The following is a 10,492-nucleotide window of genomic DNA, read 5'->3' as shown; positions in this document are numbered from 1 at the left end:
TATATATATTTATATTATATTATTACAAGTAATAATAAAAACTTTTAAAATGAGGGGAAAAAAAATTTTTTTTAAAAATTAAAGTAATATTATGTAATGCATTTTACTTTTATATATATAACTTAGTTATATATCTCAACTATTATTAAAATTTAAGGTTCTATTAAAGTGTGTTTTTCACTTTTTAAAATTATTTATTTATTTATTTATGTATTTTAAACCGTATATGTTTCAAAACGCGAAATTTTGTGTATTAATAATTAAATTATATTTAAAATATTGTTCTTTTTTTTTTTTAAATTAAACCTAATAAATATTTTAAAATAACTTTTTTTTTGTAATGTGATACATAAAATTTATTTCTCCTTTCCTATTTCCTAATAGATGCGAAAGCAATAAAATTTATAAGAAATACTTTAAGTTAATTTAAAAATGTCTGGCTTAACAGTAATAAAAAATGTTATAATTAAAAAGCATTAAAATTTTTTATGCTTCAATTTTATTCATGAATCTAAATTCTGTATCAGGAATATATTGCAGTACTTATAAATTATTTTAAAACAAGTGTAACTGACAATTAGTTTTAATTATCAAAAATTATCATTGATTTACACAAAAAGTAATGATTTATACAAATGAATGTTTTCTTTATAATAAAATAAAATTTAATATTATCATTATTATTAAGCTTTGATTGAATGTGATTAGGAAAGATTCTTACATAAGAAATAATAGTAATCATTTCCTTAATTTATTACTCTTATGAGTTTGTATTAATATTTTTTTAGAACATTTGAATAAAGATACTTAATTTTCTTTGGTGTTAGAAAAAATTGTTTCATGATTCGATTGGGGATGCTAATGAACAAAATGAAAGTAAAATATTTTACCTTTGTGTCCTACTCCATATAGAAAATGCAGATTTTTACAGCCATTAATCCTAAAATAATGTGAATGTTGACGAAAACTTACGCACTCGATTAGAAACTATGAGAAATAAAAGTTTTCTAGCAACGTATATAAATTTTCCAAGCTAAATAATATTTGACCGTTAAACCAAAAAACTAAATTTAATAAAATAACCTCAGAGATAAGTTACCACCAAGTTTTGCCGCGTTTGTTACAATTTCATAGAGATAAAATCAAGTGTATTAAAAATGGTTTAAATTTTTGCAACTTCTTCTACCACGATCACTTTCGAATATGTTTTAATACTAAGAATAATTGAGAAAAATGATCGAGTTTTGTAGCAAGAAACGTATGCTATTGGGTATTTTTTGTTTGGGCGGGTAATTATTATTATTATTATTATTGAATAAAAATTAATTTTTTGAAATACAGTAGAATTTTCCTTTTGACGTTTTTTTTTTTTAGAAGTAATTTCATTAACTGAAAGTAACAGATTCATTTTAAATATTTATTTTTTTACAATTTGATAATGTGGTTTGTAGGTTAACTTTAGTTGTTTTAATTGTCGAAAGTCACTGGACTGATCAAAATAACGAACAGTTAAAAAATGTAGATAATTCTTCAAAAGCAGAGCAACACTGTTGGCAAACAGAAACTTTTGAAGTTGTTGAGCCTTGTCATCTATGTAGTAAATTAGAAATTGATAGTGGTAGTGTGGAAGCCTGTTTACCTACACATTTTAAAGAAGTAATTAAATGTAAAAATTCAGGAATAACCTATAGAAGGTAAATTTAAATCATTATTAATCTTAATCGTAATAGTTAAGATTATGAAAAGTTGTAAATATAAACCTTGAATTTTATTATTAATTTAAGAAAAAAAATTTTTTTTTTAATGTCTTTTTAGTTGTTCTAAAGTTAAATGGGTTGAAGAAAGAAAATATTGGATATTTGAAATTTCAATGTTTGTTCTGGCTGTTTTATCATACACCATTGTGTACTATAGGCAAAAAATTTTAGACAGAAGAGTTATACTAAGAGTGCAAAAACAACTGGCAAGCGGTTTAGCTAGTTAAAGGTAAAATGCATAAATTGTGCCTTGAAGTTTTTTCTAATGTTGATAAAGATGGAACATGCTTTGTCCCATTAGAAACAATAATTTGCTTATTTATTTATATTTATTGCGATTGTCCTCCTGTACCTATAACACTTGTAATTACAAATAATGATGAAAAAAAAACATCTTTTAAAATTAATACATCAGGCATTGAATTTAAAATTGTGATTGAAAATGAAATGTTGGCATCCTCAAATATTTGTAAATTACCTGTTTTAATTTCCTGTAATGGTACATCATTTATTGGCGGTTTATGTGGAGTTTTACGCCAGTTAATTAAAATTATCGATGAAAAGCATTCACTACTAGGATTTAAACAAAATTGTTTATATGCCTGTGCTGAATCTTCCCTCTGGACAAAGTTTTGTGAAGTTGACATGACACTTACAATAAATCACATAATTCAAAAGCAAAATTTAAATTGTGACTTGCATGAAATTCCTGTAGATTTAGTAAGGTTTGAAAATCACATGATGCAACCTGTGAAAATTCACAATATTGAAAAAAAAAAACAAGATATAGCTAAAGAAAAAAAAAAGAAAAGTTTAAGTGTGCAATTACAAGAGAAATTAAATTTGTCGGAAACTTTGGAGCATAAATTTTCTGATGGTTTGGATATGACATTAGAAGATTTAATTCTTTTTCCTAGTTTTTATATTTTATTTAAATGTTTAACCTGTGATTTTTTCAAAAACAATTTGCCATTCACGTTTAAATGGTACATGACCATGTTGGAAAATGATAAAACGGAAAAAGGCTTACTGTTATTTGCAGAAAATGTAAAAGTATTTAAAAATGTAATAGATGGAAATTATACTATACCTAAAGTTGAAAAAGAAAGTTTTTACAAAGGGGAATATAAAAAAAAACAACCGAAACGTCATTTTTACACAAAACAAGAAGAAATAGAAAAATGTTTGGAAATAGTTAATGAAATAAAAATTGATTTCCGAATAACATCAGATTTTGGTGAGGGAATAGATTTCGATTGGGGTGATTTACCATCAGAAGTTTGTTTAGGAGACAATCAAATACCCATAAAAAGATTAGAAAAAAAAAATCAACAACTTAAAAGCATGATCAAAGCAATTTTAAAAATAGCCAAAAATGGAGATCGGATTGTTGATTTCTGTTCCGGAAGTGGACATTTAGGCCTGACTTTGGCTCATCTTCTTCCCACGTGCACAATCGTTTTAATTGAAAACAAGGAACAATCGTTAAACAGAGCGAAAGACAGAGCTTACAAACTAAAACTCTTTAATGTTATTTTTTGCCAATCAAACTTGGATTATTTTAAAGGAAATTTTAACATTGGAGTGTCACTTCACGCATGCGGCGTAGCAACGGATTTGGTCATTGAAAGATGCATTGAAGAAAAAGCTGCTTTTATTTCTTGTCCCTGTTGTTACGGTTCCATACAGCCGAATCACGTAATATCGTATCCGAGGAGCAGGATTTACCAAAACTCCCAATTAACAGTTGGGGATTATTTTGTGTTGGCCCATTCGTCTGATCAAACCCACGATGATGACAATGCAAAAACCATTCAAGGTTTTAAATGCATGATGGCGATTGACTCCGATAGGTGTTTACGTGCCCAAGAAGCCAATTATACTGTCTTGTTATCAAAATTAAACCCCCCATCATGCACGCCCAAAAATAATTTGTTGGTGGGGTTCCCTGGAACGTAAAAAAAAAAAAAAATTTTTTTTTAAAGAGTTTATAATTTGCGTGAGATGTAATAATAAATATTTTTATTGCGATAATAAATATAATTAAAAAATTTTTTTAATAAATATTTGATTTTCTTTTAGTTTTACTTGAAAATTTTTTTAAATAAACAACCAATGATTTTTTTAAAACGGCATTTTCACTTTCTAAATTAATAACCACTTTATTTAAAGCCACCATCGTCAAACGTACTTCGGCTATTTTTTTCCAAAATTTTGATAATATTTCAAAATCCTAAAAGAAAAAATTTATTATTAAATAATAAATCGAAATAATTTATTAATTTGCCCCTTCCCCTCCCCCCCCCCCCAAAAAAAAAAAAAATAAAAATTTACTTTAGTTAAACTTTCAATATAATTCCCAGTTTGATCGATATTTTTTTCTTCTAGATGAGTTTTTCTTTTATCTTGCATTTCGGTTGTTTTTAATAAATGAAGAGTATCACCAACCGGTCTTATTTTTTCTATTTCCGTTTCAAATTTTCTACATATTCTAAATAAAGTTAAAATTCTTTCTCCTTTAATTCGAATTTCTTTTAATTCCTTTAACGAATAAAAAAATTATATATATGCGAAATTTTGCGAGGAATAAATAAAAAGTTAAATAATAATAATAAATTTACTGTTAGTATTTCATTAGTTGCTGCTGTTAAATGTTTTAATTGATTTTCGTCTCCCTTAATTTCTTCATCTAAAATTTTTTTTAAATATTTAAAAGCATCGAGAAATTTTGCTCTTTCTTCTCTTAAATCTCTTATCAAATCTAAAGTTTCTTGAGGAGCGTAACAATTTTCAAAATTGTTTCTAAGAGTTGTCAATTGTTCCTGATAATAAATAAAATAAATAAAAACATTTTTTTTTTTTTTTTTGGGGGGGGGGAAAACATTGAAAAGAGACAAAAACAGGACGTTTGTTTCTTTCTTTCTTTCTTTCTTTCTTTTGTCACTTACAGACATTTTTTGTATTTTTTTAGTTTGTTCTGTAATTATTTTTGAATCCGCATCATCTTTAGTTTTTAATACAGTATATTCTTTTCTCCTTTTTTGCGTTAATAAATTATAATTTCTTATCGTGTTACCAATATCTTCCCATTTTTTTTCCATTCTTTTTTCCATCGTCCCTCGTAAATTTTCAAGTCTTTCAGTGTTCTACAAAACATACAAAACAAATTATTATTATTATTATTATTTAATTTTTTTTTTTTTTTTTTTCCCGGTCTTTGAAATGATAATTACTTTACTCTTTTCATCATCGATTTTTAAAAACATTTCACAATTCATTTGATCTTCTTTTTGATTTTTATTTTGTTCCATTAAAAAAAGCATAGATTTCATATTTTCACATATAATTGATTCTTCGTTATCGATTTGAGTAAATTCTTCGGTGGAATTTTTTTTTTTCTCATCTACGCTTTCTAAAAAACTCTTATGCAAATCTTCCATCCTCTTCAAATAAATACCTATGATGTGGAATTGTAAACATAAAAAGTTTTTTTTTTTTTTTTTGGAAAATTCAAAAAAAAAAGAATTTTTAATTTAAAAAAATATAATAATAATTATTTTTGCCTTCGAGATTTTTTATGGCCGAACTTTGACTTTGAGCTTGATTAACGTACATTTCATCAAATGTACTTCTTTCCTCTTCGAATAATAATTTTCTAAAATTGTGAGTTTCTATTAATTTTTCCATGTAGTGGAGAATGTGCTAAACATGTTTAAAAAAAAATTAATTAAGTTTGTATCGATTTAAAAATTATCATTATTATTATTATTATCGGGAAAAAAACTCACCCTTAAATTATCTTGCATTTCCGGTATTCTTATATCGAATAATTTTATGTACCATTTATCTCTTATCTTTTCTAATGATTTTTCATCTAAAACTATTTCTCGAGCTAGTAAATCCTGTTAAAAAAAAAAAAAATTATTATTAATATACATAATATGTACATAATTAATTAATTAATTAATTAATAATATTAAATACCTTTTTCATTTGTATTTTTTTTCTTTCTCTTTCTAATTTCAATGCGATGGCTCTTTGTTTTTTTTTACTTATCGGTGGTTCTTGTACAGGTTCTTCAGGTTCATCATCCATCATTTTTAATTATTTATTTATTAATTTATTATTATTATATTTTAATTTTTTATTATTATTATTAAATTTTGAAAATATTATTTTAATACAAAAAAAAAAATTATGATTTATTCGTATTTTAAAATTATATATTATTTTTTCTATTTATAAATATTTTATTATTATTATTATTATTATTATTCATTATTTTTATTGCCAATTTCGAAAAAAAAAAAAAAATGATAATAATAATAATACCTTCGTGATATTATTTAACATTTAAAAAATTAAATTTTATATTCTATGTGCGATCATTTAATTTTTTTCAAGTTCCTTTTGCAAATTAATAATTTTTTTTTTTTTTTTTTTTTATTAAATATGTAATTTGAAACGAGTAATTTATATTTAAAACAAATAAAAATTATAAATCCCCTAAAACCATTTTCTTAAAATTAATAAAAACATTAACAAAATAAAAAATAAAAAAAAAACTACATTTATCTAAACATAAAATGTCTTTTGTACGCTTATAAAAAAAAAAAGAAAAATTAAACAAAAAAATAATATTATAAAAATATATAAAAAACATATAAAAATATATAATTTTAAAAAAAAATTACTTCAATTGCACTAAAACTATAAAATCCCTATATCCACACCCCTTCCCATACAATCCCTATATTCAATTTATAATATCCACACCAAATATTTTTAAACTAATAATAATTCTACTAAATCAAAACAATTATTTTCAATTGATTCACCACCAAATCGTAAATAATACTAAATGATAATTATAATTTCAATCAAAATATCTGGGAAATTGACTGAAAAAATATTTGTAAAAAACAAATTTTATAAAAATCACAATAAAAATACTCATTACTCAATCAATTCAATCAATTTGTTCAAAATAAAACATTAAAAAATATTTTTCGATACCAAAAAAAAAATTTATTTCTCAACAAATTAAGAATTATAAATAATAATGATAATTTAATTAACAATGGCTAGTACTGAAATATTAATTAAGAGAGCGATATTTTTTTATTTTCCCAGTACAAATTATTTTTTTTTTTAAAATAAAAACTGTTAAAATTATTCGGTAAACATTATTAAGTTTTCAATTTTCTTAAATAAGAAAAGGAAGAATGGCTTTTCTATTTTTTGGATAATTTGGAAATTCTTTTTTGTAATTTTTATGTTTTCCTATAGCCCAAACAGTCATTTGATACATTCCAGCAAGAGCGAATATGGCAGCTGAAAATAAAATTATAAAAATTTTAAAAATGAATTTTTTTTTAAAATTTACATTATTTCATTTATAAAAATGACAACATACCTGGTAAGCACTGCGTCATCAGTGTGAAAAAAACCCAGCTTCCAAACTCATATGTATAATTTGGACAAGATACAAAATTAAATAATTTTGTGAATGGATTCTTTGTGGCAACTGGTATTTTACGAACATTGCTACCTGCTGGTCTTAAATTTCTCAATGCCACATGTATACTAAAGTTTCCAAATTCACAAAGCTAAAAAAAAAAAAAAAAAAAAAAAAAAATAAATACTAAAACTAAAATACCTTAAAAGAAAAAAAATTTTTATTACTAAATTATTATTACCAAGAATAAAGCCAAGCTCAAATATATTTGCAGAAAACTCGGAGCGGTATATAATGGATGGTTTATGTGATAAGCAACATATGCAGTAAACATCCAGTAATAAGAACAATTTTTGAATAAATTTGTCAAAGGCATTGTAGCATGAGAAAATCGATGTACAAAAAGTGTTTCCAAAATTCTTTTGAAATAATGAAAAAAATAACATGCAGCTGCAATACTGAAAGAAAAACATTTCGAGTTTTAATTAATTCATAAAAAAAATGTCCATTACTTATTAATTGATAGTCATAATAATTTTTATTTAAAATGTAAGTTAAAACGATAAATATTAAAATGAAATTCACTTACTGAACAACAAAATGATAAGGTAAATTTTCTACATCGTTACCATAAATCAACCATGGCCTTTGATAAAACAGCAAATACACCCCTAAGGGTCCAGCATACTCGGCTAAAAACACTGTTTTCCAACCTATTTGAGGGCCTAAATCTTTCACATAAACCTTTGATCCGTCCATTAAATTTAATGATTTTAAAGTATCATTATCTTTCAGAGCTTTTCCTTTAACATCTAATTTTAATGATTGTCGATTTGGATGTAATTTTTTGTTTAACTTGTAAACTTCTTTTTTCAATTGAGCAACGGTAGTTGATGATGAAGCATTTTTAAAACGGCCGAGGGACTTCGAACCGGCACTACTAAGAAATTCAATCTGGCAAAAAAAATAGAAAAACAATTTTTTTTCTCTGTACAATAATTTAAATAAATTGTAAGAAAATTATTTTCATTGATAAAACAAATTTCTTGAATTTTGGTAGTTCGAACTTTAAGGTTTCTAATTAAAGTTTAAACTTATCAGTCAAGTTTTTTTTTTTTTTAAACGACAACCAAAATAAATAATTTTTCCCATTAAAACATGAATGTAAAAAAACCTTTTAATTAAATATTAAAATTCAAAATTATAAAAAAATTATTAAATTTCTTTAAAAATAACAATAATTTAAAATTAAAAAAATTTAAGCCAAGTCATTAGTACTTACCTCCATGTTGAATACTGACAATTAAATTTTTAGTTATAATTTTCACCGCTAGAGTGATAATCTAACAAGTAAAACTTAACGAAAAATGGAAGTTTTTAATTTTTTTGCTATTCTAAGTTAATTTTTTTCACCAATGATTTGTAATTTCAGGTGAATTATCACACAATATTATATTTTACAACTTTTTAAAATCATAATAAATTAATTTTTTATAAAATTAAAATAAAAAATTTTTTCTTCTTTAAATTATGACGTGTAAAGTACTAACGTTTCTACTAAAACATGGAAGCCATAGAAAACCGTTTTTTTTTTATAACAACCGAAACTTTTTTTTGATAGCGTTTCTTCTTAAAATGTATTACGTTTTTCAAAAAAAAAAGTATTAAACTAATCAATTCATATTTATTTTTGAATATAATTTCATTACAGATAATTTTACTTTTAAATATAATTTTTAACATTATGCTACTAGCAATATGAGCCTGAAGGTTTAAATTTTAAAATAAAACATCATAATTAACATAACTATCTTCGTTGTAGTAATAAATTGAAAATTTTGAAATTATTCTGATATATTTCAATAATATAAACTCTGAAATTCTTGGCTTATTTAAAAATTTTTTACCGAAGTGAATTATTTAATAAAGAATAAATTCTAAAAATGTTCACTATGGGGTAGACATTAGTTCAATTAGCCTTTAATAATTGATTTTTTTTTTAGCTTAATCACGTGATAATTATGTAACAATACAAAGCAAGGGAGACAGTTAATTTTTCAGTATATCATTTTTATTGAGAATTGTGTAACATGTCAACGGAAAAGTCTTTGTTTGCTACAACTAAGGTTCCAAGGTACACATTTACAGGAGTAGGGAACACCGTACCTAAAATAAATGTTAAAAAATCTCACTGCTGTTTATATTCAGTTTTTTCGTGAGTTTTTTATTTTTGATATAATTATTTAATTTGAATTTAGTTTAAATGACACAAACACTTTGATTGATTGATTTAAATGTCAAAGCTACATATAAAAGTTGTAATTAAAATGGCTAATTTTAAATTGATTACTTAAATTCTTATATTTTAGTGGCATAGCAATACTAGCAGCTCTTTTGATAACGTTTTTATATTATGAAAGAGTTCAGGTAAAAAACATAATTTCAAATACATCATCAGAATTAGACAATTTACTAAAATTAAAATGGCCGATAAAAGGTAAAGATTCTTATGTATATAAGATGTCACTCAGACATAATTTTTAAAAAATGTACATTTTCCTTTGATTGTATAGAAGAAAATTATAAGGAAGTGCAATTACCGGCATTGAACGATCAAACAGACGCTTTTGAAGTAGCATTTCAAAATTTAAAAGAATTAGAATTAATTGAAAATGATCTTCCAACGGTTCCAGTTAAATCTCCAGTTTTTAGAGCTCAAATTGCTACTTATACATCTGAGGAAGCAAGTAATATGTCTAAAGTCGGACAGCTTTTAAATTTTGGAGTCAAAGAGATACATCGGCGGTATATATATATATTTTTTTTTCTTTTATTGCTTTTAATATGACGGATATTAAAATAGCCAAAAGTATTTATAGTTATAAGAATCCCAATAAGCACGATACTTTAAAAAGGTGGAAGCTTTTTGATTCTTCGGTTTTACTCGATGGCTTCTGTTATCCTAATTATACAATCAACTGTCATCAGTCTTTGTATAGAACTGCCGATGGAACTTGTAATAATAAAGATTTTGATAAAACATGGGGATCCGCCATGAAGCCTTTTAGAAGAATTCTGTTGCCAAATTATTCTGATGGTTTGTGAAGTTTTTTTTTTTTTATTAGATACAAAACTTATTTTGAAAGCAAAATATTTATATTTTTTCTTATATTTTGAAAGGTATATCAGAGCCAAGAAAATCAACGAAAAACGAAGAGCTACCATCAGCTAGAAAAATTAGTCGTTTTATTCATAGACCGGTTTATAGAAATGATGT

General features: G+C 24.2%; 6 protein-coding genes across 6 annotated transcripts in view; 4 read left to right on the top strand and 2 right to left on the bottom strand.

The window, feature by feature from the left end:
• The window catches only part of Phum_PHUM037830 (tubulin beta-3 chain, putative), a gene marked incomplete at both ends in the record, with an annotated part of 2,136 nt that extends 1,980 nt beyond the window's left edge, over window positions 1-156 (top strand). Inside the window, one exon of the mRNA XM_002423072.1 lies at window positions 127-156. Within this exon, the coding sequence (XP_002423117.1) occupies window positions 127-156 (30 nt within the window). The remainder of the gene's footprint in view (window positions 1-126) is intronic.
• A 1,077-nt stretch (window positions 157-1,233) lies between these two features.
• Window positions 1,234-1,984, top strand: Phum_PHUM037820 (protein JTB precursor, putative; the record flags this gene model as incomplete). The annotated part of the gene is made up of 3 exons (XM_002423071.1): window positions 1,234-1,289; window positions 1,452-1,694; window positions 1,816-1,984. The coding sequence occupies 3 exons, from the start codon at window positions 1,234-1,236 to the stop codon at window positions 1,982-1,984; spliced, it is 468 nt and encodes a 155-aa protein (XP_002423116.1).
• A 7-nt stretch (window positions 1,985-1,991) lies between these two features.
• On the top strand, window positions 1,992-3,975 carry Phum_PHUM037810 (uncharacterized protein; the record flags this gene model as incomplete). Its single annotated transcript, XM_002423070.1, has 2 exons — window positions 1,992-3,646; window positions 3,930-3,975. The coding sequence occupies 2 exons, from the start codon at window positions 1,992-1,994 to the stop codon at window positions 3,973-3,975; spliced, it is 1,701 nt and encodes a 566-aa protein (XP_002423115.1).
• Window positions 3,976-3,982: 7 nt separating this feature from the next.
• On the bottom strand, window positions 3,983-5,750 carry Phum_PHUM037800 (uncharacterized protein; the record flags this gene model as incomplete). The annotated part of the gene is made up of 7 exons (XM_002423069.1): window positions 3,983-3,990; window positions 4,103-4,298; window positions 4,706-4,903; window positions 4,991-5,214; window positions 5,345-5,459; window positions 5,546-5,659; window positions 5,742-5,750. 7 exons carry the CDS (start codon window positions 5,748-5,750, stop codon window positions 3,983-3,985), a joined length of 864 nt encoding a protein of 287 aa, XP_002423114.1.
• Window positions 5,751-6,963: 1,213 nt separating this feature from the next.
• Phum_PHUM037790 (synaptic glycoprotein SC2, putative) lies at window positions 6,964-8,503 on the bottom strand (the record flags this gene model as incomplete). The annotated part of the gene is made up of 5 exons (XM_002423068.1): window positions 6,964-7,091; window positions 7,174-7,366; window positions 7,457-7,673; window positions 7,805-8,169; window positions 8,498-8,503. The coding sequence occupies 5 exons, from the start codon at window positions 8,501-8,503 to the stop codon at window positions 6,964-6,966; spliced, it is 909 nt and encodes a 302-aa protein (XP_002423113.1).
• An 802-nt stretch (window positions 8,504-9,305) lies between these two features.
• Window positions 9,306-10,492, top strand: part of Phum_PHUM037680 (uncharacterized protein) — a gene marked incomplete at both ends in the record, with an annotated part of 3,568 nt that continues 2,381 nt past the window's right edge. The window contains 5 exons of the mRNA XM_002423067.1: window positions 9,306-9,430; window positions 9,585-9,712; window positions 9,789-10,000; window positions 10,102-10,312; window positions 10,396-10,458. Coding sequence (XP_002423112.1) covers window positions 9,306-9,430; window positions 9,585-9,712; window positions 9,789-10,000; window positions 10,102-10,312; window positions 10,396-10,458 — 739 coding nt within the window. The remainder of the gene's footprint in view (window positions 9,431-9,584; window positions 9,713-9,788; window positions 10,001-10,101; window positions 10,313-10,395; window positions 10,459-10,492) is intronic.

Source organism: Pediculus humanus, genomic scaffold (assembly GCF_000006295.1).
Source record: "Pediculus humanus corporis 1103172107384 genomic scaffold, whole genome shotgun sequence".
Taxonomy (NCBI): Eukaryota; Metazoa; Arthropoda; class Insecta; order Psocodea; family Pediculidae; genus Pediculus; species Pediculus humanus.
This window is presented reverse-complemented; position numbering and strand designations above follow the sequence as displayed.